The sequence below is a fragment of the Pecten maximus genome, chromosome 15 (assembly GCF_902652985.1).
Source record: "Pecten maximus chromosome 15, xPecMax1.1, whole genome shotgun sequence".
Taxonomy (NCBI): Eukaryota; Metazoa; Mollusca; class Bivalvia; order Pectinida; family Pectinidae; genus Pecten; species Pecten maximus.
In genome coordinates this window covers 37,946,146-37,972,530 of record NC_047029.1, presented here as the reverse complement: position 1 = coordinate 37,972,530, position 26,385 = coordinate 37,946,146, and the positions used below count along the sequence as shown (strand labels likewise).

Genomic DNA, 26,385 nt, shown 5'->3' with positions numbered 1-26,385 from the left:
AGACACAAAATAAGTTTCTATGTGGTATAGAATCACACGTGTCTGTGAACCGTCTGATGTATTATTACATGTACGTACATCAATGTACAGGTAAATCTGTCGAAATTGTTGTTCATCATTCATTTTTCACGTTAATATTTTTTCTGATTTTATCAGTACATGGTCTGTAAAGCCCTTAAGACACACAGGTATAGCTATATGACATTTGATGCAAGCATGATGCATTGACGTTTGACTCAGTTTTATAGATGATATAAGTGCATTTTTTCTGTAAAAACTTGTTGGTACGGATGTTTTTAATCAAACTTAACAGGATTCATCGATGTTTAAGAGTGAAGTTCTAAATTTAGCTCACAAGACTTCATTGTCGTGTTTTAAGGTCAAATAAGTTCAAACTTACTATAGCAGAATGCTTGCAGTCTAAAAGTGATTTTTTAATGATAATATGTAGGAAAAGCATATGGAAGTTTGTAATATGATCATACATCTGTTTATGTATCTTAGCGTGATTCTGATGATCAGTAGATTTAATACTGATGTGTCCGGATTCCTGAGGTAGGACCTACTGCATGTCTCACTACATTAGCATGCGTGTGGATTAGTTTGTCCTCATTAGTGTATATGGGTCTACCTCTGTGAACAATCAGAATTGACTGAAATAAATTCAATCAAACCTGAAATTTATACAAACTCTTACAATTTAAACAAATAATGTCACACTTCCTTAACAATGAGATACATTAAAGACTAGCTGATTGTGCAACGTCGCTTTTGTTTGTATAAATCTTTCTATTCAAAATCAAAGATCAAATCTTTTGGCCTTTGCGTTCTTGTTTTTATAAAACACACCGTCCTAGTCAAAATTTGTCTCTCTTATACGGAGATTAATGTTATGTGACTGAACGGAATCTTACACTCGCTTATGTTATACGGAGTTTATGAAACGATTTAATGATTTGATATGCCACAACATTAAGGTGAGAGGCATATAAAATTATTGAACTCGGTTAATAGATTCAATATATCCTAGATATGCAGAGATAAATTCGTTATAATTCAATATCCATATAAACAGCTTATGACATGCATTTTTAGTGTTGATGACCTAAATTTCTATGAGAAAAATAAATCATTCTCCATCTGATATGATATAACATATCATCAGGTCATAATTATTTGTACGATTTATTTATGACAGATCATAAAATAAGGAAATCATTTCAATGTTTTGATCAAGTGTCAGTTGTAAAGTAGCTTCACATACACATTGAAAGTTGAAATCACAATCTAGTCAACAAAAGCCGTAAATAAGGCGAGCAGGACTTATCCATGGTGTACGTATCGAGTCCCTGACCGCAAACAAGTTACTTTTTTCAATCATGTCGCATTGCAAAATGTCTCCAAGCTGGTAACAAGTACTTTTCATGAAATAAATAATACATAATTCATATGGGTGTAATGAAGGTACGCTATTCGGAATGATTATTCTTTTGTAAACGTTTGGCCTTAAAGGGGATCAAAGTAGGTATAGCATCTTCATTAGTGTATTCATTTCCTTAATTCTATGTTAGAACTAATCACATTCTCGACAGGCCGGATACAGCAGTTATGGATGGGTGATTCGGGTCCAGGTATGGGTCGGTGATCCGAGTCCCTGAAGTGGATGGTAATTAATACTCTACTTCTTGTCCCATTCTACAAGCTTAATCTCACTTTAAAATAAACATTCGGTGGGGTTATATTTTGTGCCCATCTAAATTAAATCATACCAGAAGGAAAATAAAAATCAATAATGACCTTCAGCAACATATCAATTTATTTACTCATATCTATTGGAATTTATTCTCTAAACTTGAAATTTCGATTTAATTGATGAAGCCTGATAAAAAAAATTGCCTCTAGAGTCCCGAGTTTAATGAGTTGTGTTTGAAGATTCAAAGACTGATTTATATTGTATTGATTCCGGGTAGCTCACACGGCGATACTATAAATAAATAAATAACCAATCTACGGTTGGTCCGCGTGACACGCGAATATACAACACACTACAGTATAATTAAACCTTCGAACCGTATTCTCGGAGGAGTTCTCCTGGTACATGTTTCAGGAGGAAGAGTTGTAGTTATCTATATCTATCATGTCAACATTGAACACCCATTCGGCGCAGAGGTATAAGCTATGTGTTTTCTGGCTAGGCGATCGGGTACCGTAGATCGTGATTTCGAGGCCCGGTCAGGGCACGAGTCATAAAGTTGTCTTCCTTCTTCAAATATGTTACTGTGTTATATATCATGTCAACCTTGGATACATTGTACATGCGTACATCTTTTTCTGTTTTTCCTATCTTTTTTGTCCAAAGTTTTAGCTGCCATCGCTCAACACAGTTACACTATGTACAATTTGTTTGTGATATTACATCCTGTTTTTGCTGAGTACACTATATCATTATGTATAATCTGTCGGTCTCTTCGCCAATGTTCACACTGTGTAGTAATCATAATTCTGTTGTAAGTTTACGTCCCCATCTTTCCTTTAAGTACCATATTCTGGGTTCTTTTCCCTCGGATGTTCTCCCTATATAGTACTTTATATAATGTTTGTTAATATGTTCTGATGTTTTGGTGAGTAAACATTTGGAATAGCTGTCGACATTGCGACTAAATGATATCAGTGTTTTCTGTTAGTTTAGAATGTTTCGTTCTAATGTTTTGCTTTATTCAGTATTTTTTTTTTTTTTTTATCATTCAAATGATTTAATCATGGATTACTTTTTGACTAATCATTACGTTCCAATATCCCTTCCTATGTCTCTGTTGTGCCGTACATATTCAGCTGATTCGCGCCACTCAGTCTCGGAAACATTTAACGAATATAATTTATTGGGGTTTTTTTTTTCACACAAACATTTAATCTCCCAGAACATGTAAAAATTGGAAGGCTGCCAAGGTTGGGGCCTTGAGGTCAGCCTTCAAAATATAAACAATGTCCCCGCACAGGGGGGCTCTTACTCGCCACACAAATGACACATGATACACATCTCATTTTCTCACACTCAAATTACCACATGACAAAAACACAAACTATTCATACATGTATAAATGATAACTAGCAAAAGTTTTTTCTAAAAATATACTCTTTTTTTTTAATACAATCAACTTTAATTGTTATTGAACATACAATAGCAGCTTATTAAACAGTTATCAAATATTTTACCTAAATTTGAGTAAAATCTATTATAGTAATTAAGGCATACTTACGACATATTTCCATGAAATACAACTTTTGATTCCATTTTTCGAATGAGTTTGTATAAAATTCACTAATTTGACATGAAATTAAAGAATGAGATAGTTTGAGTTTTGTTAGATATGGATTTTTCATAATACTGTTTACTAGAGTTTTGCTAGCAGCAGTATTTTTTGTTAAAATTGCAATAAGAAGAAAAAACAATCTGACATAGCTGATATTAATTTGTTACTTAACTTGATATTGTGTTCGAGACTTTTTGATGTACATTGTGTTTTGGATTTTGATGAAGAACATATAGGTCTATTCCTAAAACCTGATATTGATTTGGGGAAAAAAGGAGATATATAAAAATATATTTAGAAATTAAAGTTATTATTATTTTTTGTTTTTACATACTACAAATATCCGGCTTGGGTGAGTCCGGTCGGCTCATTGTTTATCACCGGCCATGTGTTTCCGCTTATTCAGTATTCTTAATTTGTAGCTCACCCTGCCAATATTAAATCTCAATAGAAGCACAGTTTTCTCTTGATTTTGTTCGGATAAAATGTTTAAAAATATATCTAAAATATGTAAAATTGGCATGTAATAAATAAATTACAAAGTTTCGTTGACATACTGTCATATCTCACACTGACATAACCGACATACTGTCATATCTAACACTGACCTTACTGACATACTGTCATATCTCACCCTGACATACTGTCATATCCTACTGTCATATCTCACACTGATATTAAGCAGTTATTATTCTGTCATGTAAAAGGGTTTTTTTCCCTTAATAATCAATAAATCAATTATAGCCTAATAAACAGAATAGATCAATAGATCACAACACACATACATAAACTACGTCATATTGACGATGCATAGAGCAAGATTTCAAAATCTGTACATTTGTGACTCAATGTTACTAAATATCAACCCAATACTTTGGCTACCGTATTTTAGATTGCCCACTTTTTTGGAGTGCCCATTGTGTTAGACTTCAGATTGCCCACTCCTTTAGATTGCCAGCCCCTTAAGATTGCCCACTCCTTTAGATTTCCCACTCCTTTAGATTCCCCACTTGTTTAGATTTTCCACTTTTTATTGCCCTCTTCTGTATATTGCACATCTCTAAGATTGCCTTATACTTTAAATTGCCTCTGTATTATATTCCGCTTCATTAGATTGCCGGCTCCCTCAAATTGCCCACTCCTTGTGTTTGCCCACTCCTTATGTTTGCCCACTCTTTAAGTTTGCCCACTCCTTAAGTTTGCCAACTCCTTCAGATAACCGACTCCTTCAGTTTGCCCTCTCCTGTATAGTGGCCTCTCCTTAAATTGACCTCACAGACCAAAATAATACTTGTATTAACTAAAGTTTACAGATAGCCAGCTCCGGTACATTGTCCGTTGGCCTATTTACCAAAATCACAGGAATCTCTTTGACCTTGCCTTGAAGGTATTATATACGTTTTTCCTTGACAAATAAGCAAATTTCTTAATCTACGATTCGTTTAAATAAATATCTGTTTCATATTTTAAATCGTTCGATTTTCGTTTCAGAAACTATTTCTATTACTATGAATGAGATTAACCGACCTTGGTTTTATTTGAAATATACCCCGCAGTTTGTATGATGTTTAAAATCCTATAGACTACAGTTTGGAAACGTAAATATTTACTGAAGATAGGTCTATGTCAAAAACGTTAAAATGACTCTAATTTCAATATTCTTTTATAAAAATATAAGGATGACACAGATGATAGCATTTGTTATGAAGAAATAAATGGAAGATGGAATTTGGAATCTAATTTGTAGTAACTTCGGTGTCTTTAAGTCGTGCTTCCTCCCTCCGTTTTATATATTTATCTCCATATCGGGATGAACAGACATATATTTGATCGTAAACTAATAGCATTGGAGTAATTAAAGGTTTAAAACGTGAGACTCAACCTTTAGAATTCTCCCAGGCTGTATAACGCATTACAGTACATTGTATGTAAGATTAATGCAGTACGAGACGAATTCATTTTTAATGTGTAGGTAGGTTGAGATGCTGGTGGCCAGATTCAATCCCATAAAGACGTAGATGATAGATATAAAACTCCAATGCGTACATCTTCTTAGGTGGTACGTAGTGGAACGAGATGGCATATTCACTGATACTCTCTGTACCCTGTAACACAAAACAAGATGACGTAATCACTAATACTCTCTGTACCCTGTAACACAAAACAGGATGACGTAATCACTGCATCTCTCTGGACCCTGTAACACAAAACAAGATGACATACTCACTGATACTCTCCGTACCCTGTAACACAAAACAGGATGACGTAATCACTGAATCTCTCTGGACCCTGTAACACGAAACAAGATGACGTAATCACTGATACTCTCCGTACCCTGTAACACAAAAACAAGATGACATACGTAATCACTGATACTCTCTGGACCCTGTAACACAAAACAAGATGACATAATCACTGATACTCTCCGTACCCTGTAACACAAAACAAGATGACGTAATCACTAATACTCTCTGTACCCTGTAACACAAAATAAGATGACGTAATCACTAATATTCTGTACCTTGTAACACAATATAAGATGACGTAATCACTAATACTCTCTGTACCCTTTAACACAAAACAAGATGACGTAATCACTGATACTCTGTACCCTGTAACACAATATAAGATGACGTAATCACTAATACTCTCTGTACCCTGTAACACAAAATAAGATGACGTAATCACTAATACTCTGTACCTTGTAACACAATATAAGATGACGTAATCACTAATACTCTCTGTACCATGTAACACAAAATAAGATGACGTAATCACTAATACTCTGTACCTTGTAACACAATATAAGATGACGTAATCACTAATACTCTCTGTACCCTGTAACACAAAACAGGATGACGTAATCACTGATACTCTGTACCCTGTAACACAATATAAGATGACGTAATCACTTACACTCTCTGTACCATGTTACACAAAATGAGATGACGTAATCACTGATATGATCAAATTCGAATTTCGATATCGTATTTGAAAAAATAAAGTGGTATCCTATTTTAAATTCGTATATATAATGAAAATGGTTCAGAATATCAATTCATCTTATTTGAAATAGATTAAAAATCAAGTCATTAGAAAAATTTACTTCACTCCTCTGTTTAAACATGTATTTCATTTTCCCTACATCTCGATTCTTATGTTCCTAGCATCACCGACGAATCATGTAACGAAACAACTGTATATGATGCCCTTAAAATCGCAACGAATCCTCGAATAACGGAACAGCTGTATAATGACGGATCCTAGAAGGACGAAACAAATGTATGATGTCCCTAACACCACCGACAAATCCTAGGACAGAACAACTGCATGATGTCTGTAGCATTATTGACGCATCCTAGCAGGAAAAATAACTTTATGAAGTTTTAAGCATCACTTAAAGGGCAAACCAATTGTATGATGAAAAAAAGCATCACAGATGAGTCTTTGAAGGACGAACAATCGTATGATGTCCCTAATATATCATCGACGAAACCAGTTTCATGTTCCTAGCATTGTCGACTAATCCTACAAGGACGAAACAAGTGCATGATGTTTGTTTACTTTAATAAAGATGTTATTCCATGGTACATAGTAATGCCCGATATAGAGAGAGAGAGAGAGAAAGAGAGAAAAACACGAAAGAAAATGTTTAATGTTTTCTAGTAAATTTCTTGCCGTACAATTTAATAAGTAGAGTTCATCACGTACCTGCTTAGCCCCATTAGCATCGTACTTATTGTACCAATCTGGATAGTCTCCAAATAAATGTGTTTCCGGATCGAAACAATGGAATCTACTTCGTCCTAAAGCGTCTGTAGAATTTGCGGTTTTAACACCTAAATTTTCCATACACTTCCCGAATTCGACGTCCTCCGCGCCGCCATCTTGGCGACACATTTTAGGGTCCTTGCCATTTTCATTGAGTCGCCGGAGCGCTTCCTTACTTAGGACATACCCCGCCCCTCCACTGTAGTACCCTTGTTTTACTATAGTCTTAAAGTGGTGTCCGAAATATACAGGGTCGTCCTTTGAGTAGGACTGTAGGAAATAACGAAGGTTTTCTAAGATCATATATGTATCATCGTCTGCTTTAACAAACCAATCGGCGTCATTCAAGTGTTTGTCATAAACGTACCTAAAGGCTCCCATTGTTTTTGCAGTAAGATATTCCCGGCCTTCTGACACGTTGAGTCCGATTGTTGGGAAGCTTGTATTTGTAGTAGAACTTATAAACACTAAAACGCTACACCGTTTGGCCCACGTGCGTTTCACGTGAATGGCTTTGTCCTCTAAATTCTGTGGACTTGTCATGACCCAACATAATACTCGAATGTTTTTCTCGAGTGTTTTAGCAACTGTGTCGTTGTCTGAAATAGATAGTTAATATAAAGAAGACATATTGGTACATGCTAAGCAATCACACAATCGCTAATCATATCAAGAGCAATTCACATGTATTTCGCATAAGAATATACAGTATATGAACGCTCAGAAAATACATACTTTTTCTACATACTATAAATGTGTGGGGTAAATGTCCATTAGATTATGAAATCAACTCTTTACTCCAGATTCATTTTTCTTTCCTTTTGAGATTCTGTCCGAGTGTCCCCAACAAACTGTGATAGTCAAATGTCTTCTCTCTTTAGTTTTCAGCTTTAATTGAAAAAATGATTAGGACTGAATTTCCCGTTGAAAAAAGATATGGAAAGTCAATTCAAACAATTTTACTTTTAATACATTAATATCAATAGAATATGAAAGGTTAATTTTTGAAAACGATTGAAGAGTCAGTATGTCTGTTATCATGGGTCATTAAAAGGTCTTCAACGTTTTTTACTTTGTTTATAATCCCTGTATAACGGACCACTAGATATTAAACTGGTGGTGATACATGTATGTTTGAGATAAACTTATATTACTATTTCTGTAGTGTTATGTCCACACCTTGATTATCAATAACACATATTCTCTTACCTTTATGAAAGTGGGAATCCTCGAAATTGATTTGTTTAACCTTGTCGTTACTTTTTCCATCCTTTGGATCGTCATTGCATCTTGTTGTATGTCCGTCGGAAGATCCTGTCGGAGACGGCGCCGTTTTTGTCTGAATACCTCGGTCAGCTCGCGTTTGGTCCGTATACCTGAGGTTTTCTTTGTTAATGCTCTGGTCGGTCAGCCGCGTCTGTGGACACCTTATGCTAAGTATCAGGAAAGCTATGATCAATCCAGATGACAACCTAACCCAAAAGTTCCTTCTCAGCTTGGAGGAGACTCCGTAAGCTGAAGTGAATAAACAAATGTAAACGTAATGGATTACCGTGCATGCCTTGAAAATGTATATTGTCAAAAAAGAGAGATGGATACCGTAACACCGAGAAACGTTATAGGACGTTTTAGAGGTAGAGCTTTCTATCTATAAGACGTTTTAGAGGTAGAGCTTTCTATCTATAAGATGTTTTAGAGGTAGAGCTTTCTATCTATAAGATGTTTTAGAGGTAGAGCTTTCTATCTATAAGACGTTTTAGAGGTAGAGCTTTCTATCTGTAAGACGTTTTAGAGGTAGAGCTTTCTATCTATAAGACGTTTTAGAGGTAGAGCTTTCTATCTATCAGACGTTTTAGAGGTAGAGCTTTCTATCTATAAGACGTTTTAGAGGTAGAGCTTTCTATCTATAAGACGTTTTAGAGGTAGAGCTTTCTATCTATAAGACGTTTTAGAGGTAGAGCTTTCTATCTATAAGACGTTTTAGAGGTAGAGCGTTCTATCTATAAGACGTTTTAGAGGTAGAGCTTTCTATCTATAAGACGTTTTAGAGGTAGAGCTTTCTATCTATAAGACGTTTTAGAGGTAGAGCGTTCTATCTATAAGACGTTTTAGAGGTAGAGCTTTCTATCTGTAAGACCTTTTAGAGGTAGAGCTTTCTATCTATAAGACGTTTTAGAGGTAGAGCTTTCTATCTATAAGACGTTTTAGAGGTAGAGCTTTCTATCTATAAGACGTTTTAGAGGTAAGACGTTTTAGAGGTAAGACGTTTTAGAGGTAGAAGCTTTCTATCTATAAGACGTTTTAGAGGTAGAGCTTTCTATCTATAAGACGTTTTAGAGGTAGAGCTTTCTATCTATAAGACGTTTTAGAGGTAGAGCTTTCTATCTATAAGACGTTTTAGAGGTAGAGCTTTCTATCTATAAGACGTTTTAGAGGTAGAGCTTTCTATCTATAAGACGTTTTAGAGGTAGAGCTTTCTATCTATAAGACGTTTTAGAGGTAGAGCGTTCTATCTATAAGACGTTTTAGAGGTAGAGCTTTCTATCTATAAGACGTTTTAGAGGTAGAGCTTTCTATCTATAAGACGTTTTAGAGGTAGAGCGTTCTATCTATAAGACGTTTTAGAGGTAGAGCTTTCTATCTATAAGACGTTTTAGAGGTAGAGCGTTCTATCTATAAGACGTTTTAGAGGTAGAGCTTTCTATCTATAAGACGTTTTAGAGGTAGAGCGTTTTATCTATAAGACGTTTTAGAGGTAGAGCGTTCTATCTATAAGACGTTTTAGAGGTAGAGCTTTCTATCTGTAAGACGTTTTAGAGGTAGAGCGTTCTATCGATGAAGACGTTTTAGAGGTAGAGCTTTCTATCTATAAGACGTTTTAGAGGTAGAGCGTTCTATCTATAAGACGTTTTAGAGGTAGAGCTTTCTATCTGTAAGACGTTTTAGAGATAGAGCTTTCTATCTATAAGACGTTTTAGAGGTAGAGCTTTCTATCTGTAAGACGTTTTAGAGGTAGAGCTTTCTATCTATAAGACATTTTAGAGGTAGAGCTTTCTATCTGTAAGACGTTGTAGAGGTAGAGCTTTCTATCTGTAAGACGTTTTAGAGGTAGAGCTTTCTATCTATAAGACGTTTTAGAGGTAGAGCTTTCTATCTATAAGACGTTTTAGAGGTAGAGCTTTCTATCTATAAGACGTTTTAGAGGTAGAGCTTTCTATCTATAAGACGTTTTAGAGGTAGAGCTTTCTATCTATAAGACGTTTTAGAGGTAGAGCTTTCTATCTATAAGACGTTTTAGAGGTAGAGCTTTCTATCTATAAGACGTTTTAGAGGTAGAGCTTTCTATCTGTAAGACGTTTTAGAGGTAGAGCTTTCTATCTATAAGACGTTTTAGAGGTAGAGCTTTCTATCTATAAGACGTTTTAGAGGTAGAGCTTTCTATCTATAAGACGTTTTAGAGGTAGAGCGTTCTATCTATAAGACGTTTTAGAGGTAGAGCTTTCTATCTATAAGACGTTTTAGAGGTAGAGCGTTCTATCTATAAGACGTTTTAGAGGTAGAGCGTTCTATCTATAAGACGTTTTAGAGGTAGAGCTTTCTATCTATAAGATGTTTTAGAGGTAGAGCGTTCTATCTATAAGACGTTTTAGAGGTAGAGCTTTCTATCTGTAAGACGTTTTAGAGGTAGAGCGTTCTATCTATAAGACGTTTTAGAGGTAGAGCTTTCTATCTGTAAGACGTTTTAGAGGTAGAGCTTTCTATCTGTAAGACGTTTTAGAGGTAGAGCGTTCTATCTATAAGACGTTTTAGAGGTAGAGCTTTCTATCTGTAAGACGTTTTAGAGGTAGAGCTTTCTATCTGTAAGACGTTTTAGAGGTAGAGCTTTCTATCTGTAAGACGTTTTAGAGGTAGAGCGTTCTATCTGTAAGACGTTTTAGAGATAGAGCTTTCTATCTGTAAGACGTTTTAGAGGTAGAGCTTTCTATCTGTAAGACGTTTTAGAGGTAGAGCTTTCTATCTATAAGACGTTTTAGAGGTAGAGCTTTCTATCTATAAGACGTTTTAGAGGTAGAGCTTTCTATCTATAAGACGTTTTAGAGGTAGAGCTTTCTATCTATAAGACGTTTTAGAGGTAGAGCTTTCTATCTGTAAGACGTTTTAGAGGTAGAGCTTTCTATCTGTAAGACGTTTTAGAGGTAGAGCTTTCTATCTATAAGACGTTTTAGAGGTAGAGCTTTCTATCTGTAAGACGTTTTAGAGGTAGAGCTTTCTATCTGTAAGACGTTTTAGAGGTAGTGCTTTCTATCTATAAGACGTTTTAGAGGTAGAGCTTTCTATCTGTAAGACGTTTTAGAGGTAGAGCTTTCTATCTATAAGACGTTTTAGAGGTAGAGCTTTCTATCTGTAAGACGTTTTAGAGGTAGAGTTTTCTATATGTAAGACGTTTTAGAGGTAGAGCGTTCTATCTATAAGACGTTTTAGAGGTAGAGCTTTCTATCTATAAGACGTTTTAGAGGTAGAGCTTTCTATCTATAGGACGTTTTAGAGGTAGAGCTTTCTATCTGTAAGACGTTTTAGAGGTAGAGCTTTCTATCTATAAGACGTTTTAGAGGTAGAGCGTTCTATCTATAAGACGTTTTAGAGGTAGAGCGTTCTATCTATAAGACGTTTTAGAGGTAGAGCTTTCTATCTATAAGATGTTTTAGAGGTAGAGCGTTCTATCTATAAGACGTTTTAGAGGTAGAGCTTTCTATCTGTAAGACGTTTTAGAGGTAGAGCGTTCTATCTATAAGACGTTTTAGAGGTAGAGCTTTATATCTGTAAGACGTTTTAGAGGTAGAGCTTTCTATCTGTAAGACGTTTTAGAGGTAGAGCGTTCTATCTATAAGACGTTTTAGAGGTAGAGTTTTCTATCTGTAAGACGTTTTAGAGGTAGAGCTTTCTATCTGTAAGACGTTTTAGAGGTAGAGCTTTCTATCTGTAAGACGTTTTAGAGGTAGAGCGTTCTATCTGTAAGACGTTTTAGAGATAGAGCTTTCTATCTGTAAGACGTTTTAGAGGTAGAGCTTTCTATCTGTAAGACGTTTTAGAGGTAGAGCTTTCTATCTATAAGACGTTTTAGAGGTAGAGCTTTCTATCTATAAGACGTTTTAGAGGTAGAGCTTTCTATATATAAGACGTTTTAGAGGTAGAGCTTTCTATCTATAAGACGTTTTAGAGGTAGAGCTTTCTATCTGTAAGACGTTTTAGAGGTAGAGCTTTCTATCTGTAAGACGTTTTAGAGGTAGAGCTTTCTATCTATAAGACGTTTTAGAGGTAGAGCTTTCTATCTGTAAGACGTTTTAGAGGTAGAGCTTTCTATCTGTAAGACGTTTTAGAGGTAGAGCTTTCTATCTATAAGACGTTTTAGAGGTAGAGCTTTCTATCTGTAAGACGTTTTAGAGGTAGAGCTTTCTATCTATAAGACGTTTTAGAGGTAGAGCTTTCTATCTGTAAGACGTTTTAGAGGTAGAGTTTTCTATATGTAAGACGTTTTAGAGGTAGAGCGTTCTATCTATAAGACGTTTTAGAGGTAGAGCTTTCTATCTATAAGACGTTTTAGAGGTAGAGCTTTCTATCTATAGGACGTTTTAGAGGTAGAGCTTTCTATCTGTAAGACGTTTTAGAGGTAGAGCTTTCTATCTATAAGACGTTTTAGAGGTAGAGCTTTCTATCTGTAAGACGTTTTAGAGGTAGAGCTTTCTATCTATAAGACGTTTTAGAGGTAGAGCTTTCTATCTGTAAGACGTTTTAGAGGTAGAGCTTTCTATCTATAAGACGTTTTAGAGGTAGAGCTTTCTATCTATAAGACGTTTTAGAGGTAGAGCTTTCTATCTATAAGACGTTTTAGAGGTAGAGCTTTCTATCTATAAGACGTTTCAGAGGTAGAGCTTTCTATCTGTAAGACGTTTTAGAGGTAGAGCTTTCTATCTGTAAGACGTTTTAGAGATAGAGCTTTCTATCTATAAGACGTTTTAGAGGTAGAGCTTTCTATCTATAAGACGTTTTAGAGGTAGAGCTTTCTATCTATAAGACGTTTTAGAGGTAGAGCGTTCTATCTATAAGACGTTTTAGAGGTAGAGCTTTCTATATGTAAGACGTTTTAGAGGTAGAGCTTTCTATCTATAAGACGTTTTAGAGGTAGAGCTTTCTATCTGTAAGACGTTTTAGAGGTAGAGCTTTCTATCGATGAAGACGTTTTAGAGGTAGAGCTTTCTATCTATAAGACGTTTTAGAGGTAGAGCGTTCTATCTATAAGACGTTTTAGAGGTAGAGATTTCTATCTATAAGACGTTTTAGAGGTAGAGATTTCTATCTATAAGATGTTTTAGAGGTAGAGCTTTCTATCTATAAGACGTTTTAGAGGTAGAGCTTTCTATCTATAAGACGTTTTAGAGGTAGAGCTTTCTATCTATAAGACGTTTTAGAGGTAGAGCTTTCTATCTATAAGACGTTTTAGAGGTAGAGCTTTCTATCTATAAGACGTTTTAGAGGTAGAGCTTTCTATCTATAAGACGTTGTAGAGGTAGAGCTTTCTATCTGTAAGACGTTTTAGAGGTAGAACTTTCTATCTATAAGACGTTTTAGAGGTAGAGCTTTCTATCTATAAGACGTTTTAGAGGTAGAGCTTTCTATCTATAAGACGTTTTAGAGGTAGAGCTTTCTATCTATAAGACGTTTTAGAGGTAGAGCTTTCTATCTATAAGACGTTTTAGAGGTAGAGCTTTCTATCTATAAGACGTTTTAGAGGTAGAGCTTTCTATCTATAAGACGTTTTAGAGGTAGAGCTTTCTATCGATGAAGACGTTTTAGAGGTAGAGCTTTCTATCTATAAGACGTTTTAGAGGTAGAGCTTTCTATCTGTAAGACGTTTTAGAGGTAGAGCTTTCTATCTATAAGACGTTTTAGAGGTAGAGCTTTCTATCTATAAGACGTTTTAGAGGTAGAGCTTTCTATCTATAAGACGTTTTAGAGGTAGAGCTTTCTATCTATAAGACGTTTTAGAGGTAGAGCTTTCTATCTATAAGACGTTTTAGAGGTAGAGCTTTCTATCTATAAGACGTTTTAGAGGTAGAGCTTTCTATCTATAAGACGTTTTAGAGGTAGAGCTTTCTATCTATAAGACGTTTTAGAGGTAGAGCTTTCTATCTATAAGACGTTTTAGAGGTAGAGCGTTCTATCTATAAGACGTTTTAGAGGTAGAGCGTTCTATCTGTAAGACGTTTTAGAGGTAGAGCTTTATATCTATAAGACGTTTTAGAGGTAGAGCTTTCTATCTATAAGACGTTTTAGAGGTAGAGCTTGATATCTATAAGACGTTTTAGAGGTAGAGCGTTCTATCTGTAAGACGTTTTAGAGGTAGAGCTTTCTATCTGTAAGACGTTTTAGAGGTAGAGCTTTCTATCTATAAGACGTTTTAGAGGTAGAGCTTTCTATCTATAAGACGTTTTAGAGGTAGAGCTTTCTATCTATAAGACGTTTTAGAGGTAGAGCTTTCTATCTGTAAGACGTTTTAGAGGTAGAGCTTTCTATCTATAAGACGTTTTAGAGGTAGAGCTTTCTATCTATAAGACGTTTTAGAGGTAGAGCTTTCTATCTATAAGACGTTTTAGAGATAGAGCTTTCTATCCATAAGACGTTTTAGAGGTAGAACTTTCTATCTATAAGACGTTTTAGAGACAGAGCTTTCTATCTATAAGATGTTTTAGAGGTAGAGCTTTCTATCTGTAAGACGTTTTAGAGGTAGAGCTTTCTATCTATAAGACGTTTTAGAGGTAGAGCTTTCTATCTATAAGACGTTTTAGAGGTAGAGCTTTCTATCTATAAGACGTTTTAGAGGTAGAGCGTTCTATATATAAGACGTTTTAGAGGTAGAGCTTTCTATCTATAAGACGTTTTAGAGGTAGAGCTTTCTATCTGTAAGACGTTTTAGAGGTAGAGCTTTCTATCTGTAAGACGTTTTAGAGGTAGAGCTTTCTATCTGTAAGACGTTTTAGAGGTAGAGCGTTCTATCTATAAGACATTTTAGAGGTAGAGCTTTCTATCTGTAAGACGTTTTAGAGGTAGAGCGTTCTATCTATGAAGACGTTTTAGAGGTAGAGCTTTCTATCTATAAGACGTTTTAGAGGTAGAGCTTTCTATCTATAAGACGTTTTAGAGGTAGAGCTTTCTATCTATAAGACGTTTTATAGGTAGAGCTTTCTATCTATAAGACGTTTTAGAGGTAGAGCTTTCTATCTATAAGACGTTTTAGAGGTAGAGCTTTCTATCTATAAGACGTTTTAGAGGTAGAGCTTTCTATCTATAAGACGTTTTAGAGGTAGAGCTTTCTATCTATAAGACGTTTTAGAGGTAGAGCTTTCTATCTATAAGACGTTTTAGAGGTAGAGCTTTCTATCTATAAGACGTTTTAGAGGTAGAGCTTTCTATCTATAAGACGTTTTAGAGGTAGAGCTTTCTATCTATAAGACGTTTTAGAGGTAGAGCTTTCTATCTATAAGACGTTTTAGAGGTAGAGCTTTCTATCTATAAGACGTTTTAGAGGTAGAGCTTTCTATCTATAAGACGTTTTAGAGGTAGAGCTTTCTATCTATAAGACGTTTTAGAGGTAGAGCTTTCTATCTATAAGACGTTTTAGAGGTAGAGCTTTCTATCTATAAGACGTTTTAGAGGTAGAGCGTTCTATCTATAAGACGTTTTAGAGGTAGAGCGTTCTATCTATAAGACGTTTTAGAGATACAGCTTTCTATCTATAAGACGTTTTAGAGGTAGAGCTTTCTATCTATAAGACGTTTTAGAGATACAGCTTTCTATCTATAAGACGTTTTAGAGGTAGAGCTTTCTATCTATAAGACGTTTTAGAGGTAGAGCTTTCTATCTATAAGACGTTTTAGAGGTAGAGTTTTCTATCTATAAGACGTTTTAGAGGTAGAGCTTTCTATCTATAAGACGTTTTAGAGGTAGAGCTTTCTATCTATAAGACGTTTTAGAGGTAGAGCTTTCTATCTATAAGACGTTTTAGAGGTAGAGCGTTCTATCTATAAGACGTTTTAGAGGTAGAGCGTTCTATCTATAAGACGTTTTAGAGATACAGCTTTCTATCTATAAGACGTTTTAGAGGTAGAGCTTTCTATCTATAAGACGTTTTAGAGATACAGCTTTCTATCTATAAGACGTTTTAGAGGTAGAGCTTTCTATCTATAAGACGTTTTAGAGGTAGAACTTTCTATCTATAAGACGTTTTAGAGGTAGAGTTTTCTATCTGTAAGACGTTTTAGAGGTAGAGCGTTCTATCTATAAGACGTTTTAGAGGTAGAGCTTTCTATCGATGAAGACAATCGTTAGGATTAAGGTTTCCCTAGCTCTGACCCAACCACAGCAATGGTAACATCGGGTACAGAACATGTTTGATTAGTGTTTATATGAGAGAATGTCGTCAAAAACAATATTGTTGTTTTACGATTTTCAACAGGCAGGACCACATTGAGTGATCATACCAATACATTGACTTCTCTAAACAAATCGAGGTCAACAGAAGGTTTAATATAATATCTGTGTGAATACAACCAACGTGTTTGTATCGACGTCCAGGGCAATTGTGTTTACGACTTTTCAGATGTAATTCTTGTCTTAAATGTTGGAATTATGACTTGATTTGATCCAATTAAATCTTAAATGGATTTCCACACGAGTTTAAAAGATTCTTACTGATATGTACCTTTTATGATTTTTTTCTTATGATATTTAAAACTATTGTCAGAATCAAAATAAACATCTGTGCAAGTATATGGTAAGTGCACGTGTGTGCCTTTTACTTATAGTTTTTGCTAAGATTACAAACCCGATGCTTCCCTAGCTATCCTTCCTACCACATTTATAATGTACACAGATATTTCATACAGTCGGCGAATACAACTGTCATGGCGTAGTCAGGACCTCGTCAACGTTTATAAATCGATCTAGCATGTTCTATACAAAATCACTTAATATCACATGTTGGTTTACATGATAAACTGAAGCTTACGAATTTCTATAGAGCATTTGCAGATATCTCTATACCTTCATGAATTATATATGTATCCCTTTGAGTAATAACTACGGTGGTTCCCTGGGTAGTACGGGTGTTTATTTAGAGTAGGAGATGAAAAGTTAGATCGTAGTACAATGAAATAATTACGCGTCTGGAAAAAAACCACTGATAGCATTTTCTCGGTAAAATATGGATTATTATTACTTAAGCGAGACTAACAGTTACTATTTTCAGCCAAACACAAATAAAAACTACCATTCAATCTACTAATCAAACGGATCTGCTTTAAGGCACACGAGTCATATCAGCACCGTTGCTTTTTAGCTCTCTGGACGGAGTCCAGGAGAGCTTACGCAGTCATTCTCATGTTTTTGCCGGAAGTAGAATTATTAAAATTTTGTGGACAGAGGATATCAGAAACAGTGGGACTGTCGGAATGGATTTCAAGACACATGATTGGGGTCGACACGAACTAGATTTGACAAGAAATTTGAGTTGTTAAATGTTTTCATTTTCGAGTAATCGTCAATTTACGGTGTCATTTTGGAGGAGTTATGAGGCAAAGTTCCTATATCAACCCACTGTAATGTGTATATAGTAATGTGCTGCAACACACGTATCCCTGTGCCGCTGCAAAAAAATGCTGCTATGCGTGTTACTTTATATACATTATGTCGTCTGCTACAGTGTACAGAGTGTCTCGCGAGGTATACGTATACGTTCCTGGCAAACACACTGATATGAAACATTACTATGTGAACGGATTTTGACAATATTTCGTCATGTTATGAAGAAATGTCCATAGTTTCTTATCATAATATTAATTTATTTTTCCGTTGAGTATTTATGGAGCAATACAGAATTGTCTACACTGATAATTTCCGTGTGACGCCATTTCTCTATATGACGTTACTAAAATAACGTCAAAATGGCGTTCAAAAAACTCGGAAAACAGTGAAAATATTATGAGATGAAACAGGAAACAATTCTCTATAAGAGTACAAATTTCATTTAAAACGATCAATTCACAAAGTCAGGAAAATTCATTGAAAAAGTTAAAAATACAAAGAATATATAGGAAAATTAAAAAAAAAAAAAAAAAGACTAAAATTGGCACGTTACTGTATCAACGTCCAGAGAGCTACGAGGCCCTTGGCCTCTTGTTAAACATAAATTATGTATAACTGTTTACAGAAACTTGAAGGTAATAAAAATAATAATGAAATAAAAATGCCTGTCAATGAATAATTCTTATAGATAAAGTTCATATTAAATATTATCAAATATTATGTATACATGTATATATAAGCAAAATGTATGAATGATGTGTGAATGTTTATGTTTGAGTTATCTCCCTTAAATGTTAGTTATACATGTATTTTTTTCATTTCATAGTAAATTTATATATTAATTTTATATTTATACATTCCAATTGCCACCATAGGAGAAAATTTATATAGGCTTGGCCTGTTATTTAATCCTTTTGACAAATAACATCAAATGTCAATAAAATTTGTTGAAATTGAAATGAAATGAAATAAAAATGTAATACCTTCAGCAGTGACATATCTATTTCGTTTGGTGAATACTTGTTATTATTAAAGCTACTATTAAAATGTCTTTCCTGATATGCTGACACACAATCTACTTTCGGTTTCTGAATTGTGTACGTCCCGTGTACTGATTAATCGATCTGCGATATCTTGGGAGGATCTTCCAATACCGGGCATTGGCGGTAGCGCATGTTTCTGAGGGGAGTCAGCCCCAAGTGGAAACTCAAACTTATCGATCGGCGCTTATTTGCCAATACTTATATGAATTACTTCGATACCTAAAGAAACCATGCATTTTATGTAAACATATATATATATACATACATTATGTGTTGGTGATCCGAAGATATATACTGTAAACGTACTTATTTTAGCGCAATCAAATTTTAGCGCATTTGCAGATTTCAGCCAGTTAGCGCAATGATGAATTAGCGCATCCACAGAACTTTCTATAGAAATGGAACGTACAAAAAGTAATTAGCGCAATCATAATTTAGCGCAAGGCTTCCAGCGCGAAAAGCGCTAAAATAAAATTACCGCTAAAATATGTACGTTTACAGTATTTGAATTTCCTGTCGTAGTTGTACCGAGAGAAATATATATAATATATGTACAATTCGTATCCATGTATGTAAATACATTGCGATCTAGGTATTCATATCATCTTATAGACGACTTCCACAATGATCATGTCAGGGTATCGGGCCGACCATCACTGCGCCACTGAAACGTTCTTTTGTAAGAACGCCGATGTGGCGCAGCGGTATAAGCTGCGGGTATTTCTGGCTAGGCGATTGGGTGCCGTAGATCGTGAGTTCGAGGCCCGGTCAGGACACAAGTCAAAAAGTTGTCTTCCTTCGTCATTTGTTGTTAAGTGTTGCTAAGTTATATATAGTATTTGATTTAACAGATTTACATGTACTGCACATCTGTAAGTTTCGCACATTTAAGTATTGCTGGTTTAAATTTGTGGTCAATAAAACTAATAATTTATTAATAATTTAAGAGTTTTATATACCGCTGTATCACAACATAGCCGTGGTTATTGGGCCTTTACCAACTGGCCAGTGTCTTTATCAACTCCCCGGGGAGCATACAGGTTACACAAGACATTCATTCACAGCTGAGGTGACTGGAACACAACAGAGTAAATTAAATATCTTGGTCAAGGATACAGCACACCAGCCGGGCCGAGAGGCTTCTTTCACGTAGCTATGCATCCTACCACTAAACTTCTATGTTAGATCATTTTATTTTAGAACATCATTATCAAATAATATATATACATATCCAAAATATTTCATTATTATTATATCATATCATAGAAAATGCATATTACGGAAATAACCATTTTACTAAATAATACATTACCTACCCATGGTATTGGATATCCAGGCAGCAAGAAGAAATCTGTTATTTTTTAGTTGCTCTTCAACACTCCAAGCTGACACTTTGATTCAGGTGAATGTAGGTTCATTAATCATAAAATCAATTGTCCAGCAATTAACAATGTCCCGAATTAATTTTTCGGCATCATTTGATACCGTGTATTTGTTTGACTACTTACGGAATACTGGAGAGAGCATTTATGCAGGGCATTTCTACATCAACTAGACAACAATTCAAAAGCGGAATGCAAACATAAGTAAATAAAGCATGCGCGGGTTATTCTCACGGCTGCATACATGTGGTTGAAATGATCAATACTTTGCTCTCCTGCAAGAGGAAACCCTTCCTTACCTGTTTATAATATCATCATAATATCTACAATGTACTTAATTATTGATTTTTAAATAAATTAACATTGATATTACAACTCTTACCCATAACAAGCCCCGCATTTGATTCCGTTTACATACGATTATAATGAAGAGCAGGCAACAGGGAAGTTACAATGCCCTTCAATTTAACATATTTATATATTTAGCATATGCTGTCTTTAAATTTAACAAAATAGTTCACCTTGTCGAACAGAAATACTCTATAGAACTTGAGATCAAATACACTAGAGACTATTCAACGTCAGTAGCTTACTAACATCAAATGTGTACTGATGACTTAATCAGCAAATACGCTGTATTATTGATAGAGTCCAGCATATGTAGGAATAGAGGATAGGAAAATTCTACCCGAGGGTGTAGAATTTGGGGTCAGAACCGACGCTTGACCTTAAATTCTACCCCCGAGGGTAGAATTACCTATCCCAAATACCTAGCATAAATTATAAATTAATGTTTGTCAGAGGTGATCAGCTTTCCGTTAATTGCCGATTGATGTTTGGCACGTCATATTCCTCCGTCTATGCTTGCTTGCACAGCAAACTGTTATTTCTTATTTGTATAAATGACATAACTAATGATGTTAATAATTCTATAAAACTGTTTGCAGATGATACATCATTATTTGCCATTATTGATAATCATAATAAAATTATTGCTACTGACTTACTAAATGAAGATCTACAAACTATCAATATTTGGGCAAAACAATGGGATGTTATATTTAACCCCTCAAAAACTAAATCAGTTTTATTTACCAGAAAAAGAAATACTACACACTTACCACTATTTTTTGCTGACACAGCAATAGAAAATAATGACTCACATAGTCACCTTGGTGTTTTATTTTCAGCTGATGGTACATGGAATAATCATATTCACAATATCTACCAAAAAGCCTGTAAACGTCTTAATATTTTGAAATATCTTAAATATAAGATTGATAGAAGTTCACTTACTACTATTTTTACTGCTTTTATTAGGCCTATATATATACTTGATTATGCTGATGTGATCTGGGATATTTGCTCTCGGCAATGTAAAAATTTATTAGAATCTATTCAAATTGAAGCTGCTCATATTATAACTGGCCTACGTAGGGGAACCTCGCATGAAAAATTGTATAATGAGCTACATGTAGGATGGGAAACATTGGAGTCCAGACGGAAGAAACATAAATATCTGCTGATGTACAAAATAATACACAATGATACACCTTCCTATCTTACTGAGATTGTAAACGTTTTTAAAAATAATATTGATGAACAGAACTACCCTTTAAGAACCATCAGGGCTTTCAACCCACCACTATGTCACTCTGAAAATTATTTTCATATTTTTTTTCCCTCCATGGTACGAGAGTTTAATGACCTTGATTTTGATACATTAAATGCACCAACCATTACAAAATTTCGAAACTTGATATCAGCGGGTAATGATATAAGAAATACTACTTCCTCAATCTTTAAATATAAAGGAAATAGAAATGAAAACATACTTTTTGTGTCAATTGAGAAATGTAGCAAGCCAATTAAATTATGATCTTTATAAAGACCACCTGATAGAATCGCCTGTTTGTAGTTGTGGATATGGACTTGAAACTTCATATCATTTTTTCTTTTTATGCCCTAACTATATTGTGCATAGAGATACTCTAATAAATTCTCTACATAAGCAGGAATATTTTCATATTGACATACTCCTAAATGGCTCTGACAGTTACAGTGATGATATAAACACTCATATCTTTGATAATGTAATTAGATATATTAAAAACACAAATAGACTATTACATTAGTCATTAAGTCAAAAGTCGGGGTCTGATTCAAGTCTTTAGTACTGGAAGTCTATTATATGTCTATTAGTTGGTCCTAATGGTAAAGGACAGCCTAAACCATTGTACTTAAGAATTAGTGGTTCATTAGCACATGTATATTTTTTATCAAATATTTGATCAAATTAAGATCTTAGTAAAATGTATTTGTCATTTATCCTTGTATATAGTTGATGAGATATTATGAACATCTTAAAAATTGTGTTCATGTCTGTGCAGTTTTGCGCAAGAATCTGTGTAGGTGACCCTGTTTTGGATGAGTAATACTAAACCATTTAATACTCTGAGTTTATAATTACCGTAATTATTCTAAGATGGAAAGAAAAAGTTAAAAACACATATATGTGCATAGTGTCTGCCTGGGTTGGGGGGCAGGTGTGTATTCAGCCATGAGTGGATGACTACTGGGTGTAAGCACCTCATGGACATTTTTGTCGGAAACTCTTGGTTTGACTAGGCACCTGCCTCCCATCCAGGCAGATAACATGCAATATCAAACATATCTATAAATTCTAATCATAATAGTAATGGAAAACCCACTGTTTATATACATAGAGTATTTGAATTTCTTTCCCCTGTACATATACATGTATAACATGTGCGAGTGTGTGTGTGTGTGTGCGTGTGTGTGTGTGTGTGTAATACTATATATTACTCTACATTGTATGCTATTAATACCGAATGTTTTTATTTTATTAATATTATTATAGTACGGAGATAACTTAAAATAGGTTTAAGCCTGATGTTCAATCCAATTGTTTTTTTTTTAAACAATGAAATTTGTTGAAATGAAATGCAAACTATATAGTCTTACGCTGTAAAAGGTAAGTTCTCGACAAACAGTAACAATATGACTGAATTTATAGGTCAATGATCACAATTTATGATCGTTCAACTGAAACAGAAACTGCCCTGCAGGTAGGGCGGACGAATTGTACCTGCTGTCCCCATTGCATGATCGTAAGAGACGACTAAATTTGGGATCTTATCTTTTCTCTTCTTTCTGAACATCTTTCTTCTTCCTAATGTCTCCCTTGACAATGCCTCACTTTTGGTCTTCAGTTGAGCGTTCGCCCTTGCGAAGAAGGCTTTCGGTTCTGTACCCTGGTCAAGACATACCAGAGTCATTAAAAATGGTAGTTGCTACTCCTGCTTAGCGCTCAGCTTGTTAGAAGTGGGACGACTGGTTGGCCCGTTGTCAGTATAATGTGACCGGGTGGAGTGTGCTGCTTGGTATCTTCGGCAGTATGCTTCAGTGAGGTAGCACTATAAATCGGCAAAAGTTCCGGACTATCACAAGGAGACTTAACAGGAACATACCGCAGCCTCCCAAAACACACGCACTCACCAAACGCATGTATGTCGCACGCACGGGAGGCCGTCCTTAAATGACCTAAGCTGTTAATAGGACGTTAAACTAAATAAACCAAACCAAAAGAAACATAGAAAAATGATACAGTGCATTTGTGAAAGTTATAACACATATAAAGAAACAGAATAGTTTCCCGGTTACGCCATACAGTTAAAAAGTAGTCCCGACCCTAAGGTCACTCGGTGCAACTATGTGGGATAAGGATATCCAACAAGGGTGTTCCACATGAAACATGTATTTTTAAGTATGCAAAGGTGTAAGAAAGGCTTGATAATATCCTCCACCCCCCTTCTATCATATTGACATGTCTAAGGTGATTCAATTTTATGTGACATGTTCCTGTTATCATGGATACCATACAACATATTAACTTCACGTGGGAAAACTAAAACACCTGATTTCAAGAGACCCAGGAATATCGTGTCTTTTATTGTCGACCCTTTCATCCTATTTGAAAATATTCAGTGTTCTTGTGAGAAGGTAAGTCAGACGTGTTCAACTTTCCTTGAAGTCCCTGATAGTTCCTTTGTCACGACACTCGTTATACTTTTGTAAACGTAACTTAACTCCGATTTAACAAAGATTTACATGTCGTGTGTCCCTGTTGCCTAGATTCACATGGCGGGTGTCGCCATGACCTAGATTCACCTGGCGGGTGTCGCCATGACCTAGGTTCATATGGCAGGTGTCGTCTTTACCTAGATTTACATAACGGGTGTTGACGTGACCTAGATTTATATGGCGAATGTCGACGTGACCTAGATTTACATGGCGGGTTTCGACGTGATCTAGATTAACATAGTTGGTGTCGTTGTGATCTAAATTTACCTGGCGGGTGTCTTTAAAAAAGCAAAAGACATTAACCGTCATTCCGACGTGGGGAGTTGTCTGTCCGTCAGTACGAGGTGTGGAGTTGTCTGTCCGTCAGTATGACGTATGGGGTTGTCTGTCCGTCAGTACGAGGTAGGGAGTTGTTTGTCCGTCAGTACGAGGTCAGCTCACTAATATGTCGTTCTTTTTTATCAACTTATCTCTGTTTCTGACCATTGTTTACATTCTATTTCAGTGTTTTACTCTTGTCTGGAGTCATGTACCCTAAATACCTTAAACCTTGATAGGCTTTATACACTGTAATTACATATGTATTCCTTATTTGGGATATTAATAATGTATCACAGTTTTGAATAGTTGCTCTTTATTTTATTAAAATTAAATACTTTTATTTTGTCTGGATATATTCTGACTTAGTTTTAGAATTATCTCTAGGGGAGACTTGATATGAATTAGCACCATGTCCATCCTGTCCATCCTGTCCATCCTGTCACCATGTCCACCATGTCCACCATGTCCATCCTGTCCATCCTGTCAATCCTGTCCACGATGTCCACCATGTCCATCCTGTCCACCATGTCCACCATGTCCATCCTGTCCAATATGTCCATCCTGTCCATACTGTCCACCATGTCCATCCTGTCCATCCTGTCCACCATGTCCACCATGCCCATCCTGTCCATCCTGTCCATCCTGTCCACCATGTCCATCCTGTCCACCATGTCCACATGTCCACCATGTCCATCCTGTTCATCCTGTCCATCCTGTCCATCCTGCATTAGGGATTGTGCTGAGACTATCTTAATCCGTATCTACTTTCCTTTCCCTATACTCATGTTTATTTATAAGGTGAGGACATGCCGAATCTTCCAAATATACTATATGTAACTAAAACACGTAACAAAGATGTCTCGACGTTCCTACTTTGTAAGTATAGAAAGTTTAAAGCAAACTCAAATTAAACTTCAGTATTTGCTCCTAAAACATCCTCCTCTTGGTAGTATGGAATTACCCAATCTGATTAAAATCAGCTGTTACATGGCTACGTTTACAAGGCGTAGTGCGTGGTAAAGGTAGCCATGTAACAGCTGATTTTAATCAGATTGGGAAGCACCATGTATACGTTTTAGCCATGTGGTAATTGATATATTAAAAACAAATTCTAAATTTCGTTAAATTACTTTATCCCGCAAAACACTTAAACATGACATTTTTTATTCCAAAAATACTTTTTTGAAGAGCTAGAAGAAAATGCATCTGATATATTATAGAATGTATTCTAATTTTACTATAAACTTATTTATAAGTAAATTGGGGTTCACGAATTAAAAACGAAGTTTTAATATGACACTAACTTTTATCACACATGCCTAAATATAAGTTTTAATTGACACCAACTTTTATCAGACATGCCCACGAAATAGAATGTAAAAATGAAAGAGAAAATGAAAGATAATAGAAAGCTAAAATAAAACATCAATAATTTGATAGTTAACATTGTAACCAAACACCAGTCAACAGACCATGGCCACCATTGATTTTACATCCTCAAGATAAACAAGGCAGACAAAATTGATTACGTTTAAAATATATTTAATACCTACATTTCATAAATATTTTAATTACTACCTAGCATGTACAAGTGTAGCTATACACTTACGTTCTCACATTAGAAGGAACCGGATGTACGCATCCATTATTCATTCTCTCTTTTTAATTTGATATAAACCTTTTACCGAGACCAGACTGAACCGGGTATACCACTCAAAACTACATCATACAGTTAATCACAGTATCTATAGATCAACAACTTAAAACTTAGAATTCGCTTAGAGCTATCAAATACTTCATACTTAAACCACACAG

General features: G+C 35.3%; 1 protein-coding gene across 1 annotated transcript; it reads right to left on the bottom strand.

Annotated features, from left to right (window-relative positions):
• Window positions 1–5,272: 5,272 nt before the first annotated feature.
• On the bottom strand, window positions 5,273–25,298 carry LOC117343422 (glycoprotein-N-acetylgalactosamine 3-beta-galactosyltransferase 1-B-like). The gene is made up of 5 exons (XM_033905764.1): window positions 25,014–25,298; window positions 8,292–8,499; window positions 7,023–7,681; window positions 5,674–5,697; window positions 5,273–5,416 (listed from the first exon to the last, which is right to left on the bottom strand). Exons 1-5 carry the CDS (start codon window positions 25,296–25,298, stop codon window positions 5,273–5,275), a joined length of 1,320 nt encoding a protein of 439 aa, XP_033761655.1.
• Between the last annotated feature and the right edge of the window lie 1,087 nt (window positions 25,299–26,385).